General features: G+C 42.4%; 1 protein-coding gene across 1 annotated transcript in view; it reads left to right on the top strand.

Moving 5' to 3' along the window:
• Positions 1-13,565, top strand: part of LOC124111597 — a 47,691-nt gene that overhangs the window by 15,390 nt on the left and 18,736 nt on the right. Inside the window, exons 11-17 of the mRNA XM_048399646.1 lie at positions 143-300; positions 2,129-2,269; positions 2,459-2,617; positions 9,596-9,680; positions 10,329-10,519; positions 11,594-11,683; positions 12,373-12,588. Coding sequence (XP_048255603.1) covers positions 143-300; positions 2,129-2,269; positions 2,459-2,617; positions 9,596-9,680; positions 10,329-10,519; positions 11,594-11,683; positions 12,373-12,588 — 1,040 coding nt within the window. The remainder of the gene's footprint in view (positions 1-142; positions 301-2,128; positions 2,270-2,458; positions 2,618-9,595; positions 9,681-10,328; positions 10,520-11,593; positions 11,684-12,372; positions 12,589-13,565) is intronic.

Genomic DNA, 13,565 nt, shown 5'->3' on the forward strand with positions numbered 1-13,565 from the left:
GTCTGTAACCGGTATTCACTCTTGTAGGTAGAGAGACAGTGAATGTCTGTATTCACTGCTTGTAGGTAGAGAGACAGGTGAATGTCTGTATTCACTGCTTGTAGGTAGAGAGACAGGTGAATGTCTGTATTCACTCTTGTAGGTAGAGAGACAGGTGAACTACAACAGACTCTGCTGACTGAGAAGAGACCAAGTCCCCTCACTGTGTACACAGAGCTACTGCAGCTTGGCATCAACATCTCCACCTACAGTGGGGAGCCAGTGCTGTACCAGCCATATGGTGTGGAGGACCCCCTACAGGTAGGCTCAGCACTGCTGGTTGCTAGTGAACAGGAACAAGTCTTCTACCACATGCTATTTCCCACCTCACCTCAAACCACGAAACTATGTCCAGCAGTGTCCTGTAGTTGCCATAATGTGTCTGTCAAATGCTTCCCAGCAGCACTGCTCATATTCTGGTCCATTCTTTATCATAAATGTTTACTTTATATGTAAAATTGTTTGCCTGAATTAGCCTGTGAACTGTCACCATTGCCATACCATAACAAGCTACTCATGGAGCTCTCTGTACCATCGCTGCCACCAGTTCCCACTCACTCCAGGCATGGAGTTGAACTCGCATCTGTCTGACTGTCATGTTTACAAACAAGTAATGATTTATGCGACGCTGAATACTCTTACCCTGACTAAATTACTTTCCTTGTTTGTCAGTTTGAATTTCTATTTCATTTTAACTATCATGTATTCAGCTGAGTCAGAATGTAAGGGGGAAGTCGGGTTCTTTTCTGTTATTCTGTTATCTCGATCTGATCTGATTAAACAAACAAACAAACTTAAATTCATCTGGGAAATAGTCATTCAGTCGTAAGTATTTCCTTATTTACATTGATGGCATGCTCAAAGACATACAAAAAGATAAATGTCCCTACATTTGGGGTTAGAGGGAACATTTTCAATATTCTTATAATTGCGGCTTGCATGCTGTTGGCAGTGATGTTACCTGGAGGGTGATGAGGGTGATGAAGGTGTCACAAGCAGGAAGGAGCTTGATGCAATATGTAAGAAGGAATATGCTGTGACAGGCTGAAATTAAAACAACTATGAAGAGCTCCGTGCTTCAATTAAAGTCCACTTTTGTTCAGTAGACTGTGCATAACTAGACAGAACCTCATCACATGTACTTGGATGTGTTGGGCAGGTTTCTGGTGTGTTTGAGGGGCCATATGGACACGTACTTGGATGTGTTGGGCAGGTTTCTGGTGTGTTTGAGGGTCCGTATGGACACATGTACTTGGATGTGTTGGGCAGGTTTCTGGTGTGTTTGAGGGGCCATATGGACACATACTTGGATGTGTTGGGCAGGTTTCTGGTGTGTTTGAGGGTCCGTATGGACACATGTACTTGGATATGTTGGGCAGGTTTCTGGTGTGTTTGAGGGGCCATATGGACACATACTTGGATGTGTTGGGCAGGTTTCTGGTGTGTTTGAGGGTCCGTATGGACACATGTACTTGGATGTGTTGGGCAGGTGTCTGGTGTGTTTGAGGGGCCATATGGACACATACTTGGATGTGTTGGGCAGGTTTCTGGTGTGTTTGAGGGGCCATATGGACACATACTTGGATGTGTTGGGCAGGTTTCTGGTGTGTTTGAGGGTCCGTATGGACACATGTACTTGGATGTGTTGGGCAGGTGTCTGGTGTGTTTGAGGGGCCATATGGACACATACTTGGATGTGTTGGGCAGGTTTCTGGTGTGTTTGAGGGGCCATATGGACACATACTTGGATGTGTTGGGCAGGTTTCTGGTGTGTTTGAGGGGCCATATGGACACATACTTGGATGTGTTGGGCAGGTTTCTGGTGTGTTTGAGGGGCCATATGGACACGTACTTGGATGTGTTGGGCAGGTTTCTGGTGTGTTTGAGGGGCCATATGGACACATACTTGGATGTGTTGGGCAGGTTTCTGGTGTGTTTGAGGGGCCATATGGACACGTACTTGGATGTGTTGGGCAGGTTTCTGGTGTGTTTGAGGGTCCGTATGGACATATGTACTTGGATATGTTGGGCAGGTTTCTGGTGTGTTTGAGGGTCCGTATGGACACATGTACTTTGATATGTTGGGCAGGTTTCTGGTGTGTTTGGGGGGCCGTATGGACACATGTGTTCCCCAGGCTACCATAACCAGACCGACAATACACCCAGGAGGAGGCCGGGGATGAAGAAGAAGATAAAGGAACTGAAAAAGAAAAGAGACTGGCCCAACAGGGTATGTTGCATGTCATTTACACAATATGTAATAAAACTTAGCAGAACTTTATACTTTTAATGTTTTCGAAATATGATTTTGTGTATTTATGGTTATGGTGAATTTGGATTGCTTATGTGAAATAAGTAAGCCTACAGATATTTTCTTAATTATTACATAAATAAGACACATTCTAAATTCTCTATACAGCATATTTTTGATGAAATCGATGCCACCCTTCCAAAGGATCATGGGATGCCAGTGGTGTCTCACGTGACATGGAGTCAGGTTGTGGAGAAGTCCCATGCTCCACGACACCCATTCCTGCCCGAAGGTAGATGGGCAGGAGAGTATACCAAGGCAGCCATGGTGAGCCAATATCTGTAAAATATATGATGGCCGGCCATGTGTCAGTTTACATTTGGTGGTGTCATGTGTGAAGTGGTTACACAACGTAACTTATTAACCACTAGTGTTGTCATGTTGTTTGTTGTGATCTCTGTAAGGGCAACATACTGCCCAGTGGTCAAACAGTTGGTTCAGGTCAAACCTATGTGATCTCAGCCAGCACTTGCATTTGTGACTAACACTAAAATGCGCATGCGCGAGACAGGCAGGTCACGGATTTGAATGCTCCGACTGAAAAGTGAAAAACCTGTCATTTCGTAAGTCTTAATCGCCTTTTACATGTTTTAAATCAGCCCAGATCTTATTCTTGTGCTCCGTCTTCGATTTTACATCAAGAAGAAACTTTTACACGAGATATTTTATACTTGCAACCTCGACTATGTGTGACGTGTTGAGAGACAGTGACAGTGAATTTGTTGAGACGGTCATGGCTGCTACACTCATAAGCCAGTCCACAAGTGAAGACAGATTAGAACGAAAAAGAGCAAGAGACGATGAAAGCAACGAAAGTTGTTCTAGGCAAGACGAATCGAAGAAAATGAAAAGTTCAGGAAATGCGAGCGAGCAGGACACAGTCGGCACAAGCCAACATGGCGGGCTCAGGGAAGTTTCAAATCCAGCCAATGACACTGAAGTTAAAGGCATGCTTACCTTTCTGGTTAAAGAAATGTCACAAATGAGAACTGATCTCAACGACAGAATGTCAAGCTTTGAGAATAATCTAGAAACAAGGCTCACTGAGAAAATAGCAGCAATAATTGACGAGAAGATAAAGTTGGAAATAAACAGGGCGAGAAATGATATAGACTCAAGATTGGATAACTTCGAAAAGAAAATACAACAATTTGAAAAGACTTTCTCAGAAGCTGCAAAATCCAAACCTCAAGACAGGATCATCGAGAGATCTGTTGTTATCAAGAATCTGCAGGTTCACACAGACGAAGCAACGGACCCACAAGTTACAGTTAACAAGGTAACGGCTCTTATCAGGGACGGGTTACACCTACCAGACGTGAATGTCTCTAATGTTGAGAGGAAGAAATCCTATGGTAAATACCCTGGTGTAGTGTTAGCAACTATTGACACTTTGGACCAGAAAACAAAACTTAGGAAGGCTAAATCATCTCTGAAGAGCTCCCGTAAGTATAGTAACACTTTCGTTGAAAATTGTACAACGTTGGAGGAGAGAATGCATAGCAACAATATGAGAACATTACTAAAGGAAATTGGGAAGGATAATCTATTTACTGTGAACAGAAGTGGATTTATTTCTAGGAAGAAAAATACCACGACTCCCCGGGCCTAGGGGACCAGGCTTGGTCTGTGGAATGTCGGTGGATGGTCTCTAATGAATGTAAATAACAGACACTTTAGGGAAAATGCAGTTGGGTACTTTGACTATGATATACTATGTCTCTGTGAAACATTTCTACGGGATCAAGAGGACATTAGTCTGGATGGGTATGTATGGTTCGGTAATAACAGAACAAACCTGCATACAAAGGCTAAACGTGGATCTGGCGGTGTTGGGGTTCTTATAAAGACATCATTTTTATCTAGATATAAAGTTGAAGCACTGGACAGTGACCAGGAGGATGTGTTATGGCTCCGTTTGTCTTCTAATACTACAGTCGAGAATCTATGTTTGTGTGTAGCGTATCTACCTCCAGCCGCTTCTACTAGGTCACATGATGCAGAAGAATTTTTTGATATTTTACTTCAACATGTTTATGAATATCAAAATCTTGGAAAAGTTGTCATCGCTGGCGACTTTAATGCACGCATTGGTAGTAACTCCGACTATATCGAAGGTGTTGACAGTGTAGGGGAAAGGAATGTGATAGACGAGAGCGTTAATGCAGCTGGGTACCTACTACTAGACTTTCTTATAGACTGTAATATGTGTGTTGTTAACGGTAGACTTGGAAACGACAACTTCACTTCTGTGTCGCATAGGGGTCGGGCCGTAGTAGATTACATTATTGTGCCTCATGAGCAGCTGAATGATGTGTCAGATTTTAACGTGCATCTTATGTCAGACGTACAGAATTTTACTACTCAGATGGGATGTGACTGTATTCCTGATCATTCTGTACTGGATGTAACGCTAGACTTACTTGCAATTCAACCAGATTCTAAGTCTGACGATATGAAGCTGTTATCGGGTTGCTGGGATATACCAAGGTACAATGTAGCTAATATACCGGACAGTTTCCTGAATGATGAACATACTGCACGCAAATTACAAGATACACTTCAGAAGATAGACGATGCCCTAACACAAGGTCAAGACGCTCACTCTGCATATGAGAAGTTTACTACTTTCATTAAAAAAGAAATGGACTTAAAGCTAAATAAGATAAAGACATTTACTGAGAAAAACACCAACAACAGGTATTATTGTAGGCGAAAGCCATATTGGACTGATGAATTACAATTATTATGGGATGGGGTTGGTGTAAAGGAAAAACGCTGGTTGTCTTTTAAAGGTTGTGTTCATCGTAAACGTGTTCTTAAAGGCGTTTTTCAATCTGCAAGAAAACTGTTTGACAAAGCAAACCGCAAGGCGAGAAGATCATACCAGCTACAGAAACAAGAAGAACTAATCAGTTTACAGAACATTAACAGCGGCAGAGACTTCTGGAAAAAGATAGGTCGACTTGGTATAGCCAACGACAGAAAGTCAAGTTCCGTTATCCCTATGGAGGTGTTGATGCACGACGGGTCCGTGACCTGTGAGACTGACACTGTATTGGATCACTGGAAAACCTCCTACAGCACGCTTTATAACGGTAGTGAGAATACAGCGTTTGAACGTGCTCATTATGATACTGTGTGGGAACGTGTGCGTAGCGGTACCGTGGAGTGTGCAGATTATGATCTGTCGGATTTGAACCGCTCTGTCTCAGTCCAGGAAGTTGACCTTGCTGTTATGCAGATGAAGACAGGAAAAGCGCCTGGGGTAGACGGTATACCGGTAGAAGTACTACGAAATCCTCATTGTATTAACTTACTTCACCATATCATTAAGTATTGTTTTGAACATTCAGTGTCGCCGTCTCAGTGGGGAGCAGGACTAATAACTCCTATTCCTAAGGACAAAAGTACCCCATCAGATCCTTTGTCTTACAGGGGCATTACTCTCATATCAATACCCTGTAAAGTCTACACGTGTATACTGAACTGTAGGATACAGAAGTGGTTGGAGTCAAATAATATTCTTGTGGAAGAGCAAAATGGTTTTAGACCTAAGAGAAACTGCACTGATCACTTATATGCACTTTATAATATTGTTAATAACTGTAAAGCCTCTAAACGATCTACGTATGTCTGTTTTGTTGATATTAAGAAGGCGTTTGATAGGGTTAATCGCAATTGCCTTTGGTACAAGCTTATGTCTGTTGGTATTCATGGTAAAATGCTACAAGCTGTACAAGCCTTATATATGGACGTAAAGTGTGCAGTTAAGCTCAATGGTTTTATCACTGAATCTTTTAATGTTACCTTGGGCGTTAAACAAGGATGCAAGTTATCGCCAACGTTATTTTCCGTTTATATTAATGATTTGGTGTTAGACATGAATAAGTTAAACTGTGGCATAACTATTGAAAGTTCTGTGTTATCAGTTTTGTTGTATGCTGATGATATAGCCTTGTTAGCTGAAGACGAAGACTCGTTACAGAAAATGTTAAATGTTTTAAATATATGGGGTCATAAATGGCGTTTGGATATTAATTCAGACAAAACCAAAATCATGCATTTCAGAAACAAATCTGTGGCTAGATCTGAGCGAGTATTTGTATGCGGCAAATCTATTATTGATTATGAAAGCTCTTACAAATATCTTGGTTTAACTTTTAATGAGCATTTAGATATGCACAAAACAGTCCAGGTACTGTGTAAATCGGCTAGCAGAGCTCTTTCTGCGTTGTATTCAAAGTTTAAACACGCGGGTGGCATGTCTTACGAAGTATTTAACAAGCTTTATAAAGCTCTTGTAGAACCTGTTCTATTTTATGGTGCTGGCATTTGGGGTTTGAATAAGTATAAGGAAGTAGAAATAATTCAAAATAAGGCTTGTCGTTTGTTTCTAGGCGTAAGAAAAAATGCCCCAGTTACTGCTATGAGGGGGGACATGGGCTGGTGTTCTGTGAAAGTGTCACAGCACGTTGAATGCTTTAGATTATATTTTAGAATTCAGAATATGCAGGCCCATCATCTCCCTCTTATCATTCATAATTGGTCCAAAATCCGATCACAATCCTGGGATAAAAAATCGTAAACATTTTAGCTCACTATAATTTGTCAAATTTACCTTATTGTGGATACAGCATTAAACAGTGTGTTGACCGTGTAAAGTGTTTCTTAACTGCTGAAGATTGTGATATGTGGTATACTGCGCTATGGAATGACAAGAATAATCCAAATGGCAATAAATTACGCACATACAGAATGTACAAATCATCACCTACTGCTGAGCCTTATTTATGTCATGTACGTTTTAGAGATCATCGAAGACTTTTAGCATCCTTTCGATGTGGTATTTTACCTTTACATGTTGAGACCGGCCGCTACGCCAAGCCACCTACCCCACTGTTGGATAGGACTTGTAAATATTGTCACGCCAATCCTACTAATGATCATGTAAATTATGTTGAAGATGAATGTCACTTTTTAATAGAATGTCCATTTTATGATGATTTAAGATACAACTTAGCTAAAGAAGCAACTTCTGTAGATAAAACATTTCATTATATGAGTAGTTTAGAAAAGTTTATTTTTATTATGAACGAAGAATCGCTCCAATGTATTTTAGCCAAATCAATTTACAACATGGTTAAAAGAAGGCAATTTCATTTTAAGCCAAGTATGTATGTATGACTTGTATGTATGTATGTATGTATGTATGTATGTATGTATGTATGTATGTATGTATGTATGTATGTATGTATGTATGTATGTATGTATGTATGTATGTATGACGTGGTGTGTGGGCGGCGCAACGCTGTGGGGGGAGTTAAGGGGGAGCGCACTGTTTAACTAAGGACTTTCGAAGTCAGTTGCCCTGTATCCTGGCATACTGGTGCGCTCTTCACTGAAACCGCCCACGGCCGTGCTCCGCGCCTGCATCACGAGGTATGTATGTTTTATTCTGTTTCAACTGAATAGTTTTATGATTGATATGTTTTATAGTGTCTCGTAGGTCATATTTGGCCGGATGTTATATTTTACTGTTTTGTATATATCGTATTACGAAGTGTATATAACATGTGACACTTTAATAAACAATATTCTCTCTCTCTCTCTGTTATTCCGGGACAAGCCGAATAGCGACTCGTGCCCTTCTCATGGCCATTTTTGCGACCGGGTTCTGTCTTAGTGCAAACGGGCATACCTAAAACAATTGTCAACTCGTTGTGTAATGGTTCACATATATTTCCCCATATATTATATATATTTCAGATGCAATTTAAAGCACATGGGGACATGCGGAATGATACAATATGATTGAGCACATTTAACTGTGTCCTGGGTATATTTTTAGATGCAAGACACATGTAAAATCAAAACTTATTTCATCGATAGGGGGGACGAGTCTTCTTGCAGGTTACGGAAAGGTGCGAGTGGTGATGAATGCCAGCACTTGGAGGAATCCATATTGAAAGTAGTTCCATGCATGTCACAGTCACATGACCATACAAATTGGTGGCAGTTGTGAACCATATATTACTGTTGAAATTAATTTTGTTTACTGCATCATCAAATCAAACTGTACATCTTATTTGTTAGGCAGGAAATAACATGCCTTCCAAAATTGCTGTCATGTTACATGAACTATATGTGTCGGGATCTGGTTTACAGTGAAGCCATGCTATATCCCTACTCCACTGCTGCCCGAGTTATATAGGTAGTGTAATAAACTGAGTTGTGCTGGAAGGTCAAAGGCACTGCAATTTGCTGTGCAGAGTTATATCCCTTAGGTTTCAATCATCTCTCGTCCAGATTATGATCCTTGGCTTTCAACAGCATACCCATGCTCTTGGGTTTCACCAAAGTGGTAAGACCCGTGAAGATCCAGGGTAGAATAGGTCTTCAGCAACCCATGCTTGCTGTAAAAGGCGATTATTCTTTTCATAAGAGGCGACTAACGGGATCCGTCAGTCAGGCTCGCTGACTTGGTTGATGCATGTCATCGTATCCCAATTGCGTGGAACGATGCTCATGATGTCAATCACTGGATTGTCTGGTCCAGTGCACCGTTAAACAACAAACAAACAAACGAACAAACCAAAGTGGTAAATTTCTCAGGAATTTATTTACACCTGCTCAGAGAAAGATAATCGGCCCCAAGTCAGCAGCATTTCTCAGAAATAGTCCCCAGAAGGGAATTACAAAGTTCCTGTGTTATCTAAATATAGTTATGTGATGGCTAGGTTGAGGTGACTTATATTGCACTGATAACAGGACTAGAGAGAGCAATAGGCTTACATTAAAGTACTATACTGAATGCGATGTTTCAACGCAATGTTAAAAAAACTCTGAAAATTAGAAAATAAAAACTTTGAAAAAATCCCAAATTTGAACAAAATATCAATGTTTCCCTATTTGCCTGTCAAGGGCAGTTAGTTTGGAGTCTGTAGCTATGGTTGGGATCATATTATATTACCATGCAGTGATATAACTGAAGTAATGTTCACAAACAGTGTTGAACTCAACTCACTCACTCTGTAATTTCCAGCCAGTCTTGTACACGTAGCTGTGTTGCTAGCTGGGGATTCCATAAAGAGTGGAACGGAGGTTGATTGTGGAGGACTGTTTTTAATGTACCGACAGTATATGGGTTAAAGTACAGGGGAGATTTCATGTTTGGATATCACTACATAGGCCATCACTCATATGACAGTGGTGTTATACCCAATGACATTTTCTGTCATGTAGATTGTGTTCCTGATTGATGGATGTGGAAGCTGTCGACGCAACATTGACGTCTTCCAAGAACTGCATGAAGCAGTGAAGTTTATAGGTGAGAGTCTGTTCCTAACCTAAGTTGGCACAGTGGGTAGAGTGTTTGAGCTTAATGGACAAGTAAAGAGTTCCGTAGTTACCATTGCTGTTTTGTATGAAGCTCAATTTGGTGGACCCTGCATTTTAACTAGAAAGAAAAACAATCAGATTTATTGGAGGTTTGATAATTGCCCCAATCTTTAGTCTCTGACTGGCAAACATGACTGGCCCTTTGTGAAGTGTTTCACCACCAGCACAAGCAATAGTCTTCTGTCAGGATATTACAGCGCTCCAGGAAGTCGAGACAAGTTGAAACAATCTCCACTGGTTACTGAAGAAACCGCAACAATTAGCCACACTACAAGAAACAAACCAAGTCCCAGTACTTTATGAAAATATGTGTTATAGGCTGGATACAGGTGAGACTGATAGGAAAGGAGCCTTCAATAGCCTGTGTTCATGACGTGTTATAAGGAATAAGGATGGATAAGTTATTGTTTGGAGGAGGCCTAAATTGTTTTCATTACTTATTTGAAAGACGAAATTAAATGTCAGTTTTGGCTGTTGTCTTTGTGTTTGTCATCTATTTCACCTTTTCCTAGATCTTGTTGGTCATTTAATTTCTTTTATAAGTGATCAGGAAACTTATCTATCTCTGCTTTTCTAGACGGTGGCTCCTTCTACCTTGCGAACTGTACGCAGGATCGGCAGTTGTGTGTGGACCATGGTGTGACAGGCTTCCCCACCATCATGGCATTCCGTGGGTTCGGGTGGCTGGGCCATGGTCTGTGTGTGTCGCCACAAGCTGAGAGAGAGATAGCAGAGTCCATCAGGATGGACTATCATGGTGTCATACTGGTGGGTACATTCATAGAGTGTCATGGTCGGGGCATCATTTGATGGTATACACTCGTGTAAGCTCTGTCTGCATCAACAGAATACCTCAGTATGAAAGTCTGTGTTATCCAGCTGGATCCAGGTACAGGTGGCCCAGTGTTGTGCAGAGTTGCCTCCCTTTCCAGTAGAGATGCGCTTGTAGTTTGAATCCCACATTCATTTCAATCATCATCTTGGTTCTAAGCATCATATGCTTATTGATGGGCATCACATGATGGTAAATGCCATGACATGAAAAGGTGCTTTCCTCAGATGACATGGCAAGGTGCTTTCCTCCCATGACATGCCAAGGTGCTTTCCTCCCATGACACGTAAAGGTGCTTTCCTCCCATGACACATAAAGGTGCTTTTCTCCAATGATATGACAAGGTGCTTTCCTCCCATGACACGTAAAGGTGCTTTCCTCCCATGACACATAAAGGTGCTTTTCTCCAATGATATGACAAGGTGCTTTCCTCCCATGACACGTAAAGGTGCTTTCCTCCCATGACACATAAAGGTGCTTTTCTCCAATGATATGACAAGGTGCTTTCCTCCCATGACACGTAAAGGTGCTTTCCTCCCATGACACATAAAGGTGCTTTTCTCCAATGATATGACAAGGTGCTTTCCTCCCATGACACGTAAAGGTGCTTTCCTCCCATGACATGCTAAGGTGCTTTCCTCCCATGACGTGTAAAGGTGCTTTTCTCCCATGACACATGAAGGTGCTTTCCTCCCATGACACGTAAAGGTGCTTTCCTCCCATTCAAAGGTGCTTTCCTCCCATTCCAAGGTGCTTTCCTCCCATGACAAAGTGCTTTCCTCCCATGACATGACCTGATTAAAATGAAGTTCAAATCCAAACTGACTGGTTTGTATTCTCCAGTCTTCTTCACACAGCAGTTTGCTTCAGCTGGGGAGTGATTTCAAATCATGTTAGAACTGTGCTTCACAAAGCACCTGCAGTTGATCAAATGCCTAACTGCCATGGTTAGCTGAAGTTGTGTATCTCTCAGGTGTGGTCAGTATTTTTGAATTGTTTATATTTTTCAGGTAAAACATATCATGGAGTGGTTCTCCTCTGTGGCTAGCCCAGCCGTGGACAACCTCAAGTTCAGGCAGCTTCCTCGCATGGAAGTAGTGGTAGGTGAAGGACATACAGTCTCACTCACTCATAATATATGGGGCAGGATGGGAAATCTGAGATCTCACTTACTGATTTCCAGACAGTAACTATGGAAGTATGGACCTTTTTTTTTTCATCTGGCACCCCCCCAAATAATTGTGTTTCAGGTAACATGGACCCAAAAGATGTGGGTCGGTATGGTACTTTTAAAAAAATATTGTTTTACAGTGTTCAACACAGATTTTTAGGACTCAGTTTAGTTGCAGTGCTTCTTTAATTTGTGTGCACAGCACGGTTATGAATAAATGGAAACATGTGAGTTTTACAAAGGGTTAACTATGATATTCCTGATGGCTGTTTCCAGCTGTGATAAAAACGTTTCAGTTGCACGTGATACAATGGGTCGGTTGGTCTACCTCAACTTTTTGAAAGTTGAAATGTTGGGGCATTTGGGTTTGAGTAGTTGCTGCTCAAATGCTTATTTGACCAAAAACAAATTTGATGATGATGAATGTACGATCATGTTCAACTACGTTATTTTCTCCTGGGCGAGAAATTAGAAGAAAAACGGTACCACCCAAAAAAAAGCCAAGAAATTGCAACAAGCCCTTCATTTGATGAACACATAACACATTGATGTGGCCTATGCTCTTTCTTACAACAAGAGTAATAACTGTTCTTTCAACTGAAACAATAAACTTTTCAGGATGAAGATGTTCGATTGACTGCTACTCTCATGCCGAAGTATTCCCGCTACCTGCCCAAGTCTATGCAGACAAGTCCTGACATGTTTTACTCATACCAGTGTTATCGCTTGGCGTGTGAGCGACTGTATGGCCAGGCTAAGTGCTACACCATGTACAACAACCAGGTCCCCCCAGAGGAGTACGAGGAGGAGGATCTGGATGTGGTGGTGATCAAGGTAGGTGCTACACCGTGTACAACAAACAGGTCCCCCCAGGGTAGTACGAGGAGGAGAAGGAGGATCTTGGTGTGGTGGTGATCAAGGTAGGTGCTACACCGTGTACAACAACCAGGTTCCCCCAGAGGAGTATGAGGAGGAGGATCTGGATGTGGTGGTGATCAAGGTAGGTGCTACACCGTGTACAACAACCAGGTTCCCCCAGAGGAGTATGAGGAGGAGGATCTGGATGTGGTGGTGATCAAGGTAGGTGCTACACCGTGTACAACAACCAGGTCCCCCCAGAGGAGTACGAGGAGGAGGATCTGGATGTGGTGGTGATCAAGGTATGTGCTACACTGTGTACAACAAACAGGTCTCCCCAGGGGAGTACGAGGAGGAGGAGGAGGAGGAGGAGGAGGAGGAGGTTGATCTTGGTGTGGTGGTGATCAAGGTAGGTGCTACACCGTGTACAAAAACCAGGTTCCCCAGGGGAGTATGAGGAGGAGGATCTGGATGTGGTGGTGATCAAGGTAGGTGCTACACCGTGTACAACAACCAGGCCCACCCAGAGGAGTACGAGGAGGAGGATCTGGATGTGTTGGTGATCAAGGTAGGTGCTACACTGTGTACAACAAACATGTCTCCCCAGGGGAGTACAAGGAGGAGGAGGAGGAGGAGGATCTGGATGTGGTTGTGGTTGTGATCAAGGTAGGTGCTACACCGTGTACAACAACCAGGCCCCCCAAGAGGAGTACGAGGAGGAGGATCTGGATGTGGTGGTGATCACGGTAGGTGCTACACCGTGTACAACAAACAGGTCCCCCCAGGGTAGTACGAGGAGGAGAAGGATGATCTGGATGTGGTGGTGATCAAGGTAGGTGCTACACCATGTACAACAACCAGGTTCCCCCAGAGGAGTATGAGGTGGAGGAGGATCTGGGTACGGTGCTGCACCATGTACAACAACCAGCGGAAGTTGATTCCCCATGTGAGTA

The sequence above is a fragment of the Haliotis rufescens genome, unplaced genomic scaffold, assembly GCF_023055435.1.
Source record: "Haliotis rufescens isolate VD_foot unplaced genomic scaffold, xgHalRufe1.0.p SCAF_2, whole genome shotgun sequence".
Classification (NCBI taxonomy): domain Eukaryota; kingdom Metazoa; phylum Mollusca; class Gastropoda; order Lepetellida; family Haliotidae; genus Haliotis; species Haliotis rufescens.